This window comes from Manacus candei, unplaced genomic scaffold (assembly GCF_025592945.1).
Source record: "Manacus candei isolate 608988 ecotype Guabito, Panama unplaced genomic scaffold, ASM2559294v1 h1tg000028l, whole genome shotgun sequence".
Lineage (NCBI taxonomy): Eukaryota > Metazoa > Chordata > Aves > Passeriformes > Pipridae > Manacus > Manacus candei.
The window spans coordinates 6,145,244-6,161,803 of NW_026138076.1; the positions used below are offsets into that span (position 1 = coordinate 6,145,244).

Here is a 16,560-nt window from a genome sequence, read left to right on the forward strand (position 1 = left end):
TATTTATGCTGGAAGTTGGGTGGACAGAAACTGTACCATTCAGTCTCTTCCCAAAACAGCAACCTGTTCAGAGAAGTATATGGGAGTGGGTAAGGGAAGTGAGCTACAGTATGATCTTCATAGTGAAAAGGTTCTAAAGATTTTAGAAAACACTTAGCAATTTTGTGCAGAATGCCATAAATGCCATATTTAGCATTGTTTTGAACTTCAATGCAGAGCATTCTTTTCCTTGTTTAAAAGCTCTTTCTTGTTCTTCTGAATGCTTTAATCCAATCTACCATAGTCTCTCTCAGTGAGTAACAAAATTTTACTTTATCAAATTGTAAATATTTATTGTAAAAATTACTTTAAAAAACAATTAATCTTTATTATGCTATGGAGACTGGTTTTGAACTTATCAAGCAAGTGGAGTTCTTTTTAGACAATAGCAGCTTCTTTGTGGTGGCATTTTTGTAAAGCTGAAAGAGTGAACTTAAAAGTAGTCATGCAGCAGAAACTTGCTAATCTATTCAAACATTGATCTTCAAACCAGATCATCACTCACAGCAGACTAATTGCTTTAAATCTTCTACACCCAAAGTTATGTGGCATTTTAATTATATATTGATAATAATCAATATTATTATGCTCACCACTATTTTGATATGTTATTATCTGACTAATTACAAACTATTTCTTAGATACATTACTTTGCCAACTATTGTAATTGTTAACTTTAACATGTAAAGATTCGTAATTTGTCATGTGTCTTCTTTCAGAGAGTGTTAACTAGCAAGGTTCTGCTGTTTTCTGTGTGCATATTTTCTGAGTACATGTGTTCTAAAAAGGAAAATTAAATTACAATTGCAGCTATCCAATATTAAGATCAGTTAGATTGCAATAATAAATTTTTCTAAAGACCTTAGGAAATGTATTGTCAGTAGAAAATTCTTTCCTGCATTTTTAGCTTTTAAACTTACTGATTTTAGAGGTAAGAATATAAAAGTAAAACATTAGACTAATTTTCCATAAATACCTATTTTTTTCCTACGTGTGGCGGCCATGTAAGTAATTTAAATATATTATTTAAGTAAAATATAATTAGGGACATGGCAAATATCATGTATGGCCGCCTGTCCACGCTGGGACAGAATTCTCTCCTGCTACAACAGGAGAAAAAGCAGAAGCAGCCTGGATGGGAAAGTAGTGTAGCCTTCTGCTATCATCAGTGGAATGGCCATCTGTGGTCATTAGGTGGTGTCAGAAGTTGAGAAGAATTACATCATAAATAATTTTTGGTTTACCCCACTCAGGGAATAGCAATTTTCCTTTTTAAGGCAGTTTACAGTGGATAAATAATATCTGCTAGTGTAAGTAGTTGTGGTTACTTTATTATCCAGATAACTATTTCATTATTGTTAAATTACAGTTCTTAAGATGTTCAACCTCTTGATCATGTGTTACTTAAAATTCTGCTCCATCATTAGTTTAACAGTAACTACTTTTGGTTGCTTAATGTTTTCCCTTATATTGCAGGTTAAAAAGCAGAATTTATCTTCCATTTTTTCTTTCTGTATGCCAGTCTTTCTCTCTTGCTTTTATTTCTGTGATTTTTTTGTCTTTTTTTCTTTGCTTCTCAAGTATCAAGTTAATCTTTGCATTCATCTTCTCTCTAAGGAAATGTCTTTATATCTTCATATTTCTGTTTCTTTGAAGTTCTGCTTTTTTTGTTCTGAGACTTACATACGAAACCCACATAGTATTCCAGAGAACAGCACAACACTGATTAATACAATTCTTTTTATATAAATTTTTATACCATTTTAACATAGAATACACATTGTAAATGTTTGGATTTACTATTAATATGCAGAATTAGTTGGTTTGGATTTTTTTACTAAACTGTCTGTAAAGCTACCAGTGTCAATTTTTGTGATTTGTACATTCAAGTTGGAAACATACCACTATATGCAATATTTCAGCTTAATTTAATCCCGATTTACTAGTTAAAAGATTATAATGTACAGACTTTTTTAGTTGATCCAATTTTAGAAATCACTAAAGATATGCTAAAGATATAAAATAGTGACATTAGCTCAGTTTTTTTTTCATTTAGTAATTCCTTTTCAACATAAGCAAGGTCATTTTATTTTGTATTTTAGCTGTATTTTTATGAATTACCTCTTTTGAGGATTTTCTAAAAATCCTTATGAAAAACCCAATTCTCCTTTCTCTTGTTAATTTTTTTTAACTAGAAATTTGAGTAGACATTACAAAAAGAGAACTCATGTTTGTTTTCTACAATACTGCCACCTTATTAAATTTGTTTTAAAATTATTTCACTAATTTGCCTGCTGTTGGATTGACAGTTTTGGGGCAAACCCTTTGCTCCGCTTGCCATTCTTGAATCATATAATCCATCAAAATACATGGTATAGCAAATTATAAATTTTATGGTTTTTTGTTAGCTGATTCTTCCCTGGTTTTCATTTTTTTAGCTGTCTTAGATATTTACTATCTGGTCCCAGAGCAATACACTCTTTAATGGCTAGACTTTGTCATCCTTATCCACACTAAGCTGTGTGTGCATCTAGATTCATAAGGCAGTTTAAACATTTCTAGCAAGATTTCTATTTCTAAAAGGAGTCCTTTGGTTCTTTTCTGACACCATAACTACCCATACATCTGAAGCTGTTAGGTTTCCACCTGTAAAACTCTCCATGTGCCTGGTGATCTGTGGCTTTCTGCATCCATATGGACAGGGCTTGGCAGTGACCTGCCAGGACTCCCTGAGAGTCCTCAGCATGGGTGTTTGTGAGTGTAGTGACAGCCAAGCCTTGCAGGTGAATGTGGCAAAGCTGAACCATGTTGATACAAAGAGCTCCTCACGAAACAAGCCAACTTGTCTGCTTTCTTTAGAGAATGGTGGGATGAGCAAGTAAAGAAAGCAGTACAGCAGTATATATTAATTGCTTTTGTATGATTTCATTAAGGATGCCAAGTACCTGTTCCGCTTATACATGGCACTGAAGCAGTACCGAGAAGCTGCCAGAACTGCTGTAATAATTGCCAGGGAGGAGCAGTGCTCAGGTAAGTCAGTTTTCCCTGATGTGACAGCATCTCTGATGCTGCCTCCTCAGACACCCTGCCCAGAGTACTGTTATTTATGTAGGATTATAGGTAGAGAAGACATGTATCAGTGCTTGGAATTGTATTCAAGTTTAATTTTTAATTGAAAGTAGCCTTTGTGAAAACATTGGGACTTATACCTGTATATTAAATGCTGGGAAAAAAAAGAAATTTGTGGAAAATATCTGTCTTCTTTATTACGTTCAAGTAAAAGTAGTGATTAAGACAGCCTGTGACTTTAATTTTCTGTGTATCCCAGATCATAGAATTGCAATTTCTACATGTAGTTTCTGACTTAGATACTGATCCTTTAGTCTTTGCACATGACTTTTTTCACTAGAAGATGTGCACAGGAGAAGACTTCTGTTGAAGGACCAGACACGTGCTTATATAAGCCTTGTTTTCCCCTGTAATGGGTAGCTGAAGTTAGAAATAGAGGAAAATAATAAGAGACAGGGCTAAAAGCAAAATAGCTATCATCTCCATTATTCACTCTCCTCTGTAGCCCAGCAACAACCCTACCATAACACTGCTTGCTTTTCATTTCAATTATGTGAAAGAAAAAATCTATAAAGGAAAAATAGCAGCCTTGGGAACAGCCCAGGCAAATTAACATTTATGGGCTGCTCCTCAGCATTGGGCTAAGGAGTGGAAAAACCTCTCTGAAATCCTTGGCAAGCAAATCTCCCAATCCATCACAGCAGTGAATAATGCATTTGTGCTAATTACAGAAGCAGGAAATGAAATGGCTCAAGGGTTTAAATATTTACTAGCTTCTCTGAATCTGAAAACTTGTATCTAAAAGGCAATATCCCACAGTGTATTTCTTATTCCCTAATAGTACAGATGTGTTCTACAACTGTGTAATAAGAAGCACAATATTTGTCTCATTAAAATCGCCAATCTTGCAGAAACTGTTTCTTCTGGTGAGGCACAGTTTTAGATCATCCCCCTCTTCAGCAGATTTCAGTGAGTTTGATTCTGAAGTTTGCACCAAATATAGTTTGTTCTTTCCTTAAAACTCCACGTAACAATAATATTTAAGTCATATTGTTTGGTATTTTAGTCTGGGTATGCCATTTCATGTGCAATTTTCCTTGTTTTTATGGGATTAGCTCAGTTGGTTAGAGCATGGTGCTAATAACACCAAGGTTGTGGGTTTGATCCCCCTTTGGGCCATTTACTTAAGAGTTGGACTCGATCCTTGTGGGTCCCTTCCAACTCAGAATCTTCTGTGAAATCTGTGAAATCACATGATTGTCGGACTCGTCATATTATTCTGAGAGCAAGTAATACAGCATGAAAAAATAATGTTGTTTTCCAGCAGCTAATTCTGGAGTGCTATTTAGCTGCCTCACACAAATTCCACAATTTGATTCAATTGTTCTATTTGATTCAAATTGCTCTATAGAGTAAAAACATTTGGTGATAAAGAAATATAGGGAGACAAGGAAAAAGTTTGCTGAAATAACTGAATCTGAAATTTCCTTTAAATGCTTCCAGCTGCAAAGAGTATGTCTTCCTCAGACTCTAATAATGAAAAAAATCCCAAAATAACTGACGAACCAACCAACCTCCAAAACAAAACAAGAACAAACAACTAAGGATAGTCTAACCATACTAAACACTAGTTGTTTTCAGCTATGTCGATCATTTAATGGAATCCTGTGGTTTCTGGAAGATCTTTGACAATAACCTTGCAGCAGTATAACCTAGGGAATTCAAAATTTAATCATCTCTCAACAGGTTTGGGGTTTGTTTGGTCACAGAGGCAGGGAGTTGCCAAAGCAAATGGTCATGTAAAAGTATGTTAAACTAACATTTAAGCAATAGCTTTTGAATATCTGTCATTGAAGAACAAAAAGAAATAACACCTCTAACTATTCTAAAAATACCTTTTCTCCCCTTTAATGTGGAAACAATGTACTGGAGACAGCATCTTCCACTTTTAAAGTTCATTATATTCAACTGTCATCTACATATATATTTTGCTACTATTTAGATTACTTCAAGTGTATTTTTTTTTACCTAACTCCCTGGCTGATATTGTTTAGGATACTGTGAAAAGCAGCTGCCTGTGGCTTTCCAAAGAAATTGCCATGCAACGGTTTTACTCTAAGAATCAACATAACTTCCTGTTCAGCTTCCCTTTATGTCAAAAGTAAATAAATTGTTATGAAATATTAAATTTACTGTTCATTGTTGTTTTTTTCTTAAGGAAACTACCGAAATGCACGTGATGTTCTCTTCAGTATGTATTCAGAGTTAAAAACCCAGAAGATTAAAATTTCTTCTGAGATGGCCACAAACCTTATGATTCTACACAGCTATATTTTAGTAAAGGTAAAGAATTGAGAAATTGAATTTATGCATAAGTTGCACCGTCTGTGATTTATTGAACTGTACATGTGGATGCTCTGTATCCATATAGAGAGCATCCATATACATATTGTCATATAGATTGTATCACAGAATCCAAGTGCATGCTAACTGCAAGCTTCAGGAGGATAATCCGTGGTTGTTTCTGCCTCTTTGATTAGCTTTTTTTTTTTAAACACTGAATAATTTAAAATTACACATGGCTTCCTGTATTTCTTTTGCATTCATAATTTAAAATACTATACTACTAGTACAACTATTTGCTATTACTGTTGTTGTTATTATCCGTAAGTAGATCACTGCTTTTTTGTAAATTAAATTAAGCAGGGGGCTCAAATGATTTCTAGTAGTTAACCCATGGATGCCCATCAAGATATCCATTCAGCCTGCAGCCAGCTTCTGGCCTCCCTCTCTACCAGCAGTGGGGCAAGAGCCTGCAAATAGCAGGCTGAAGGCCAGAAAGACTGTTCTGGGAAAGAGCCACTATGGAGTCTCTAGTGCAGCTCTGCTCAGTTTCATGGAAGAGCTGTGGATGCACAGCTCCCAGCAGGATGAATGCCAAGACCAGGCTGCAAGAATTACTCTCTAATGGCTGCAGTAAATTTGGTATGTTTGTTATGTTCCAGATTCACGTGAAACGTGGTGATCACATGAAGGGAGCACGGATGCTTATACGTGTCGCCAACAACATCAGCAAGTTCCCATCACGTAAGTGCTGCCAGCGTAGGGGAGCATGCTGTGCTCCACAGGGCAGTTCATTCATCAGCATTGTGTTACAAGGCTCATTCTCCTCCCGTGATGCTGTTGGCACACAGCAGAGTATAACTACACAGTGTGCTCTGGCACAGCCCACAGGAGAGCTCTTTGATATACAGCCTCCAGGATGGGATCGTCAGCAGCAGGTTAATCTGTCCTCGCCCACTGTAACTGCACTACTGAGTGGCCTGAACCAAACATAAAGTCTCAGGATGGTGTGTAATGAACTGATTGGTTCGGGGACTTCATGAAAAAATTTTAATTGATCTTCTTTTGGGAGTACTTCTTGGGTACATGAAAAATGTAGACTAAAATGTAGGCTTTAAACAGGGCAGACCAGATTTGGGAGAAATGGTTATAATCTGAACATTCCTGCTGCCATGGTGAGCTTCAGGAGTGCAGGGCAGTGAGAGGTGAAACTGTGGTTTTCTTGAATATGGTTACAGGAATGCCCCAAATTCTGCAACTGTTACCATGAGGAAGAAGAAAAATACTGTATTTTTTCATCAGTACCTTTTTAACCATATTAGCTCAAAGGGTTTCAACATTAATATTGGTAAACAAATATTTGACATCATTTTTCCATTCTATTACAGACATTGTGCCAATTTTGACTTCAGCTGTAATTGAGTGTCACAGAGCAGGATTGAAAAACTCAGCCTTCAGTTTTGCTGCCATGTTGATGAGACCCGAGTATAGGAATAAAATAGATCCTAAATACAAAAAAAAAATTGAAACAATGGTCAGGTGAGTGGTGTTAATCAAATGTACACGACACGATACCAAGGCTTTATTTATAATGCTCTTTTTGCTCATAAAGCCTTTATCCTCACTTCATATTATTTTGCTGTCTCAAATTTGGAAGGCTAAGAATCATTTCCCACCCTTCTCTGAAAATTAAAGAATCTTCTATTCCCTTGGATGTGATAAACCTTAAATGCAGCGTGAATGTAAAATGCTTCCTCACGAGCAGTAACTTCTTCTGTCTTGTCCATAGAGATGCCAGTGCAGCCTTACAGGTTTAGTTGGTCTCTAGTTGAGAAGGTACAGCCAAATGATTAGCTACTACAGGAGCAGCATTATGTGTGTTGTGATTTAGACTACTGACTAAATGGCTAAGATAAAAAAGAATGGGAGGGCAAATAAAGTATATGAATTCTTGACATTTTCTTCCTTATTTGAAGTTTTGATAGATGCTAGCCAATTTTTCTGCCAGAAGAGGAAGCATAGGTAGTTGTATAAGAGCAGGACAAGCATATGTAATGCTTTTCTCATTTATTCTACTAGCCTCTAACCACTCTGAGACTCAGGGACTTGCTGAACTTGTATGGGTGGTTTAGGTATTTATTCATTAAGTCTCTAAGCTCTCCATGGACTTATCCAATGTCTCTGCTTGAAGCCAAGTAAATTTGTAGCAACAGGTGACTCGTATGACAAGAAGTTCCACTGTGTCAAGACTGGTCCCTAGCTGGTGTAAAGTGGTGCCTCATACTTTTCCTCATAGTTGGAAGAGACATTAAGGTCACCTAAGAAATCTGAAAATAGTTCTCTCTCCTGCCCCTTCCCCCTTAACTCAGGTGCCATGATGTCTGGAGCAGGCCCATCACTTTGACAGATGCTTGGACAAACAAAGGCAATTACAAGCTGTATAGTCCCACCACAAAGCCAGAGTTTTTTCTGGTTACTCCAGTTCTTTGTGGTCCTGCCACAGAAAAACTTTTGAAATAGAGAAACCATATGTATAGACCTCGATTTTTGAAAGCTTTCAAAGTTTTAGGATCTGTTACAGCTTTTAAAAGGTGATAATTGTTTCTAATTAAATGGAAAATGACCTATTTCCAAGTTTACATAATTGTGATGAAACTTGGGTGATAGTTAAAAGGAATGAGCGGATAGAATATAAAATAGCAGCTGGAAGCTGTGCAACTAACTCAAAGGAAAAGCACTTGCTAAATATCAGTGGCATTGTAAAACAGCTTTGTTCAGTTCAAACAGCTTAAGGGTTTTATTCACACTTGTATCTTTTAGACACCGAGACACAACTGAGACAGAAGAGCCAACAACAGCCTGTCCCTACTGTGCGTTCCAGCTCCCGGAGTGCGAACTTTTGTGTCCTAGCTGTAAAAACAACCTCCCGTACTGCATTGCAACCGTGAGTGTCTGCCATGCTTTCTGCACTGTGACAACGAAGGCAAAGCCTGTCTTCCCTTCTACAAATAAGTTTATCTGAATATCTTTGGTTTGCTAGTAGATCCAAGCTAGGTGTTTTTATGGTTTGTGCCTTTTTCTAATGTTACTAAATAAGTAAAAAACGTTCTTGTTGTCTTTGACACTTTGTCATAGAGTGTCCTGAGTTGCCACCTACAAGTAGCAGGAACTTAAGGGTGACAGTAAAATCAGGAAGTCATTTTGGAACATTTCAGCTTCTTGAGAAGGCAGGTGGAGTACCAGGAATCCCCAGCACACATGCAGTTGGTGCACTTGGGAGAACAGACAGGACTGTGCTGCAGGCACCTTCCCAGTTCAGCCCTCTGCTCAGAGGCTCTAACAGCTGACAGAAGTACCCCTTTCCTTTTCCATGTACAGGAGCTTGTGGAGGGCACAGCTCTCCTCCCCAAAATTCCAGGCTGCCAAGACTTCAAATGAAAAAAAAAATCATTAAAAAAACCCAAACCAAACAACACAACAAACCACAAAAAAAAAACGCCCAATAAAACTTCTAAAGTCTGTTTTGGGAAATGCCCAGAATGTAATAGCCAGAACGTAGCAGATTTTTAAGGACGTCCAAGGTTAAGTAATGGTTCAACCAGTGACCTCAGCAGTTTCTGATAAATAAGAAGTTTGCCTGGGAATGTATCCCTCCCTACCTTTTCAGTACACTCCAGAGTATCCTGAAACAAAGTTACTGTATAGCTACTGGATAACACTTTATTTTTATTAGGTTCAAGTGAATTGTCATACTAGAATGGAACAAAAGAGAACTTATTTGAACAGGAATCAAATGTTAGAGTTAACATTCTTTATTAAAACTAAAGAATTAAGTCTTACAAAAAAATTTATATCAATTATGTGATGTTTGGCTTTTTTTACTCTTGGTTTAGGAGAATAAGATGACGGGTATACTTTAGCAGTATTATCTTAAGGAAAAAACAAAGGATTTTAAATATTACTTTATGATCTAAACATAGCGTGCATGTTAATATATGTCCATCTTGGCTATATTTCATTTGTGTCACAGGTATTTGTAACATCATTAAGAATGTGGCATTTTCAAATATCTAATGAGAGTCAGTACCAAGCAGTCTGCTGTTGCAAATCGTATTACAGCACAAATCTCGATGTAGTTCAAGTTGCTGCTGTGTTTTTATACTATTGAAAAGGTAGATACAAATTCTTTCTACCAAAAGCAAATTAGTAAACTGTAGCAAAAAAGAGAAAAATATTTCTATGTAAAGAGGCAAATACCAGGCAGGCACTATGCTCACAAACTTGACAGTGTTGAATGGGCTCATGTGCCATGGCTTTGGGGACATTTTTTGGTATGTCATACACAACACCAATAATCCCAGCGGATTTAGGTACAGCTCTGGATAGAGATGTACAGATAGCATTCTAGAATTACCAAACTAAAACAATTTTAAAAGTTGTATTTCAATACACTGTTAGATTTCTTTTTTTAAGAGAAAGAAAAATGATAGTGGAAACACTGCATCTCTTTGAGAGCTCCTTTTCTAGTTACAGAATTTACACAGTAATCAGACTACAGTTAACACTATTACAGTTTGGGGTTTTTAATTCAAGATCTTAGAACTCAGCTGCTGAGATTTTTTCACAATAACAGGTACAAAAGTAGATGCCCACTGTACCAGGGCAGAACTTGACCCTTAATTACTTGTGGTTTTTGTGTGCAGGGTCGACACATGGTACGTGATGACTGGACAGTTTGCCCACACTGTGACTTTCCTGCCCTCTATTCAGAATTCAAAAAGTAAGTTTGGGGGGTTTTTCTATTGCAGAATTCCAGTGTTTGTTCATATTTTAGCAGCAAATGGTTTAATTTGGTACTAAAAACATGTAACAGCTGGGTAAGAGGAATCCCCCTTACTCGGTAGTTGCACCTGCCATACTCACAGGACATTGCTTCAAAGTGGACCTAAAGCTACAATAAAGAATTGGGCCCATGACACAGGGCTCCAACAGGGCTGCATTCAGGAGTGAAGATGGAGGGGGAGCTTGTGTAAGTTCTCAGCTCGTTCCAGGAAGAAGGCCTGATATGGGGGCAGGGCAGGAAACGGGCACAGCAGCAGTCACCAAAACAAACAAAATACACACAGAATTGGGTAATAATCATGTGTGAGAATGGGATTGGATAGCTCCATTCCAATGTCAGGAACTGTGAAGCTGCTAAAACTTCATGTTTTAGCCCAAGCTCCTTTGTATATGTTTTAATTGCCAAATTCTGCTCACTCACTGCAACTAGCCTTCCTGGTGTGCTGTTAAAAACCAAACCAACCTTTGCTCCATGTAGATAGAAGCAGCTGTTGCTCTGTCCTGCACGTTACATAGCACAGGTCAGAACTCTGCTCTAGGCTTTCTGCCTTGGGCCCAGCTTCCTTTCAAAAATGTTATAATTAGCATTTGACCAGTCACCCCTTCCTTTAAAACAGCATGTTACAGACTGAAAACGTGTGTCCCATGTGTTCTGAAAGGATTAACATTGTTGATCTTAAGAAAATAAATGATTGCACGGCGTACCTCAAACCAGAAGAAGGGGACCAATAAATTCAGGTATGTGCTAATCTATAGTTTTTACTGAACAGGGCTCATTCTAGAGGACACTGGGAGTTTCTCCCAGCAAGGAATTGTGTTCAAGAATCTTAACTTACAGCCCCAGATAACTGAGGCCCAGCTCTATTTCCCATATTTGCCCTCAGGCATGTAAACACCAGTAGGCTTTGCTACTGCAACTGACCTGGTTGTTAATTTGGGCTTTAACTCCGTTTACTTCTGTGAGCACATTAACATCTGCAAGATGTTCTGGTTTGGAACACCAGCTGTTCTTTAGTAGCACAGAGAGCAGTTTGAAGATCTCAACATTATCCAGCCTCCTACAGATCCTCCAACAAGGGTTTAAGTGCAGGGGGGGAGAGAGAGAGGTGCTAACTGGAAGGAGCAGATCTAAAATGCAGGTTACATGATCTGATCTTGTATATTTAACAGAATATATCCCAGGATAACAGCAACAAGTATTGGCTTGAAATACTCATATTTCAAAGAATGAGAGCACTGCTCTGTCTATACCACACAGATCCAAGACTTTGGTTTTCTTAAAGAAATGGTTAACTGAAAATGAGTTAACGAAGTTCCTTGTTAATTTTGACATTTGAAGGCAGATTTACTACTGCAACCACTTTACATAAAAACTCAGCAATAGGTCAGAGTAATGCACTTGTGAGAAGTTATATATACCACAATAAACTTCTTTTTGGGAGCTTTTAGTTGGTTTGGGTTTTTCCCTGATCTGAGAAAAGAAGTCTGCCATCACGATGTCTGTATCTCAAGATATGACTAACAACCTCTGTTTATTTTTAGAACTGCTTGTGTTGGCTGGCAAACAACAAGAAAAGCTCTATCACAAGTTTTTCCCACAATGGTGTAATAACAACCATGCCACTTCTATTTTGTGATATCTGTAAATATTTAGCTTTTTATAAATTTTGTACTTTGTTTTATTGTAGTAATAAAACCGATAATTCCTACCAAGCAGAATTTGCATTTTATCTACACCAAAGACAAGCCATGGGGCAATCTTAGTTTTTCCTTTTTGCTGCTCACATAACAAACTCCCTACTATTTTTTTCAGTATTACTTATGAATTGTTGTGAGTACTTTTTATTAAACATTTCTTACTCTTTAAATATTCCTTTCTGGTTTTGATTAAAGATACAACTCAAGTTTTGGGACTAAATCCCTCACTAATTTCTGTGTCTCTAACTGAACAAAAGGGAAGTTTTAGGAAAAGAGGAACACCACATCCTATACCTGAAGGAAAGACAAAACCTTGGAAAAAGGGAGACAGAACACTCCACGAACTTAACCAAAGCTTTAAAAGAGTCCTGTGAAACATTTTATTGTAATTTTATATACTGCGTAATTTCTATAATGTACAAATAGGCAATTTATGTTTGGAGTTTTTTGCATCATATACTATTTACAAGACTTCACCACATAATGCCAGGAGATTTATTAAAAAAAAAAAAAAAGTAGTGAAGTCCTAGGAAGACTCAGCATAAATGCCAGGTAACTAAGCATCACGTTTTCAGCACGTTCATGCACCTGGTGTTTGTTGCACAAGGATATTTATAGATTGTAACAATTACCACGTTAAGAGTAAGTACAGCAGGGCATCATATGAGAGTACAGGAGCTACAGCACCTCTATAAGAGGAGCATTTTCAATGCCCTGGTTCTACTTTCCCAGCTGCAGCACTGGATCTGTTTCATGTTCCTGCCAGAAATTAGATAAGCAAAGCTGTATCCAAAGTAAGATTTTACTCCAAATGTCTCGTTTTCTCTTTTCTTTTCCCTTCTTTTTTTGTTGTTTCTTCATTTTTCTCTCTTTTTGGCAGCCTGGAAGACTTCGCCTTTTTTTGCTACAAACAGAATATACAAACAAACAATTTAAAATCCAGCTGCAACCTGACAATACCATAAGTTTAAAAAAAGGCAATCAGTGCTAAAGAAAGTCTCCTCTTTCTGTCCCCTTTCAGGTGTGAGGTTTTTAAATGCCATGGAGAGCACAGACTCTGCCCTAAGGGCTGACCACAGTTTCCCATTTGGTGATAGACACAAAGGGTATTCCTAGGATTGTCATCTCTGATACCACACACAAAGGCCTGGGGTTGCTCCTTGCCAATGGCACCATCCCCAACAACACCTAAAATATTACTAAGTTTTGGAATCAAATGCAGCAATCATGAGTTTACAGTGATGTCTCACTTTGGTCCAACATTCAAGCAGAAGACAGTGGATGGAAATAACAGACTATTTTACACTACCACCAGTTTTTAGAAGTTGAGAGATGATATATCTATTACATTTTTTTTCTTAATTTGTTTAGATGGTGTTACAACTCCCAGAAAGGTAACTAAAAACAAACAAAAAAACCAGTGTGGTGGTTTAATACTGAGGAAACTAAATTACCTTAATCATTGCATCACTTTCAACAGTATCTTGCTCATCCTCATCAGACTGGGTCTCTTCCACATTCAAGTCTTCACTCAGTTCCAATGTCCCTGCAGATCCCAACTGCCTTTTAGATGCCTTCAAAGAGCTAAGTGAATATGGAGTCAGATGTACCTCTTTGTTGTAGGCACGTGTGAAAGCTGCTTTGACCTGTCAGGTTGGAAGGAAGGAAACTGAGCATCAGCTTAGGAACTGTAGATTGTTAGCTAACCAGCTCTTAGCTAGAGATTCCAAATCACCTTTCCCTTGGAAAGACGTGACCAAAGATACATAGAAAAGGACACAGAAAGCATCTAAGAGCATATATCAGATAGAGTATGCATCTTCAGATGCTTCTTGCTTAGGCCTACAGTGTAATTGCAGCACTGTTGTTCTGCTGCCACCTAATCCAAGTCACACCAGAGCCACCTTCAGCAGCACTGAACACCTGCCAGACTACACAGCATATTCAGACTGGGGGTAAACACCTCAAAGTAGTGTAGGGTTAGTTACTAGTTAATAACCAGCTGCACCAACTTCAGTCTTCCAGCAGCACATCCATACCACAGCTATTATTCTAGGATTTCTTGTTTAAAGATAAGGAAGAAAAGGAAAAAATTCACTGGTGAATTTTACCTTGGAATCCAGCTTTGAAAAAGAACTGGGTTGGCCTCCCCACGTGCTTATTTCCATGATGTTTTCAATATCTTCTTTCATCAAGCAGTAAGAGTCCATAAACGCTATAGCTTGTTGTACACCATCTGCTCCTAAGTCTTTCAAGGGCTTGACAAGTGCATCGCGCAAATACGACAAATACTCCATATTTACTGTCCTCTTGCATGCCTGGGTTCTTTGTCAAATTGAAAGTAAAGTACTGAGTAAGTAAATCTGTACAGCCACCACCACTGACTTCTAAAGACCAAGCAAGAAGTAGGTAAGGAGGCCCTCAGCAAATGGACAATCAGCTGCCTTAAGAGCCAACTGCAAGTTGTACTGTGCCATTCCTTTTGCCACACCTGCAGCAGGGGTAACTGATGCAAGGGATTTGAACACAATCAGTCTGTGGAAACATATCCCTTACTGAGAAACAACTTCAGGGAGGAAAAAAAAAAAGATGAAGTACTGCTGACTATCAAAAGTGGTTTTAGTTTGACTGCTGCTTAGATTAAGCACTAAGAAAAGTGTCAGAAAGAATATACAAGCATATTGAGAGCATATATGAACGTGTGACTTGTTTGTACCAAGCACAGCAAGGAATTAATGGTAGGTAATGAACTGCACAAGAACAAACTATCACTATAAACAGAATGCCAGCAGAAGAATGTCAGTACTACCTGAGACTCATGTGCATTGCCAGTTCTTGAATGATACGATCATGTTTGCCTGTGGATGAAAATTTCCCCAGCCAGCTGGGAAAGACAGGAAACTGGGACATGTAACCTCTCATCAGCTCCCCTGGGAGAACACTTGCATAAATAGCCTGAAAAAGTAACACACATGCCAAACTCAAATCACACTGAATTAATCTCACTGAAACCATAACACACTACCCTACTGGTCTGCATGGAAAGAGTAGTCAGTAAGTTCAACAGTGGAAACAGCTCGTTTTAAGAGAACTATCTCTTGGTTGCTTGTTTCTGTTCAATCCCTCTTGGGTTACAGCTTCATCTCTTGTTCCACCCTGTTTGTTACCATGTTCTAAAACACCTGTGAAATTATCTGGGGTTTGAAAACCATAAAAAAACCCTGTTTGGTTTCTCATGTTTCTCAGTTCAGAGTGTGGTCAAACAGCTGCCTTCACACAAGCAAGTGCTGTGATGTCCAACAGATGGACAGAGTGAAGGAGACATTTCCAAAGAACACTGCAAATATGCATTAACTCAGCTACATCACTAAGCAACTCATCTCTCTGGACCAGCACAAAGCAGGGGGTGAACTGGACAGTCTCCAGAGGTGCCTTTCAACTTCACCTACAATGCATTATGATGCATTTTCTGATGCCAGCCATAATCCTTTAAGCACAAGTCTTGTCAGTGTTTCAGTGGTCATTAAAAGAAATACAGTGACAAAGCTTCAGTCCTCTGTGCTCTGGGAGAAATCCTGCACTGGTGAGAGGAAGTACAGGGTAACTGCACATCAGGAGTGATACACACACCATGTGTTATGCTTCCATAACAGAGTCAAGCTTTTCAAAGTTTCAGAAGACTTCATTTCATGTTGCAGCATGGGCTTAATATGGACATGGGAAACTCTTCAAATCACCAGCGGAACAGAGAATACTACATGAAGTATGAACTATACAAGTCATAAAATTATACTGAAATGCCGATTTCCACAGATCAGTCTTTAACACTGGTTGCCCCTTAAAGCACATAAAATGAGCGTTACGTGCTCACCTGTGTTGGAAGAAGATTCCAGTTCTGCTTGCTACGAATCTGTCTGTCCACTATATCACCATCACATATACTATCAGCTGCTTTACTCAAAAGCACCAAGTGCTTTTTCAGATTTCCTCTGGAAAAAAATGAAGTTGACTGTATTACAAAGCAAAAATATCCAGGTAGATTTTAGTCTACTTTGACTCCCTGACACAAAAGCCTATGTTAGTTTCGGGTATGGAGTAACTCACCCAGCAGCAGCTGGTTTCACATGTACATAGTTCTCCTGCACAAAAAGAGGTGCTAGAGAATAGTCATGGAAGAAAAGATCTGATTTGTCTATGAGAGACATACGAGAAGCTTCCTCTCCAGTAGCAAAAACCTTCCGGACGACATCAAAAGGGCCCTAAATAAATGATATTTCAATAAGTCAGTGGGTAGCAGGTCAACACAAACAGTAAGAGAGCATGATATCAACAAAATTAGTATCCAGGAATATCTCGACTCATCAGTACAAGTTCCACATTCAGTATTTCCTACCCAGAACTTCACCAGTTTTAAGAATTGTGTTTCACTTTAAATATTAAGAGAATTATCTCCTAAACAAAGAACTTAGGATGAGAAATATAAGCTTCATAATTGCATCTTACGTAATAGAGCAGTACATCAAAATATATACTCAGATTTACTGCTCTTCAACTCTTTGTGGCAAATGT

General features: G+C 37.9%; 2 protein-coding genes across 4 annotated transcripts in view; one reads left to right on the forward strand and one right to left on the reverse strand.

The window, feature by feature from the left end:
- The window catches only part of WDR19 (WD repeat domain 19), a 42,615-nt gene extending 30,639 nt beyond the window's left edge, over positions 1 to 11,976 (forward strand). For 2 of the 3 annotated variants that reach the window (XM_051789919.1, XM_051789916.1), the window contains 7 exons: positions 2,973 to 3,069; positions 5,327 to 5,451; positions 6,114 to 6,195; positions 6,840 to 6,990; positions 8,272 to 8,395; positions 10,155 to 10,231; positions 10,911 to 11,956. In XM_051789919.1, the coding sequence (XP_051645879.1) occupies positions 2,973 to 3,069; positions 5,327 to 5,451; positions 6,114 to 6,195; positions 6,840 to 6,990; positions 8,272 to 8,395; positions 10,155 to 10,231; positions 10,911 to 11,025 (771 nt within the window). In that variant the 3' untranslated portion in view covers positions 11,026 to 11,956. Of the gene's footprint in view, positions 1 to 2,972; positions 3,070 to 5,326; positions 5,452 to 6,113; positions 6,196 to 6,839; positions 6,991 to 8,271; positions 8,396 to 10,154; positions 10,232 to 10,910 lie in introns of all 3 variants that reach the window. The other variant, XM_051789918.1, reaches the window with a different exon arrangement.
- Positions 11,977 to 12,347: 371 nt separating this feature from the next.
- The window catches only part of RFC1 (replication factor C subunit 1), a 32,220-nt gene continuing 28,007 nt past the window's right edge, over positions 12,348 to 16,560 (reverse strand). Inside the window, exons 20-25 of the mRNA XM_051789934.1 lie at positions 16,096 to 16,250; positions 15,863 to 15,980; positions 14,801 to 14,946; positions 14,103 to 14,316; positions 13,446 to 13,637; positions 12,348 to 12,895 (exon numbers count right to left, since the gene is read on the reverse strand). Coding sequence (XP_051645894.1) covers positions 12,794 to 12,895; positions 13,446 to 13,637; positions 14,103 to 14,316; positions 14,801 to 14,946; positions 15,863 to 15,980; positions 16,096 to 16,250 — 927 coding nt within the window. The 3' untranslated portion in view covers positions 12,348 to 12,793. The remainder of the gene's footprint in view (positions 12,896 to 13,445; positions 13,638 to 14,102; positions 14,317 to 14,800; positions 14,947 to 15,862; positions 15,981 to 16,095; positions 16,251 to 16,560) is intronic.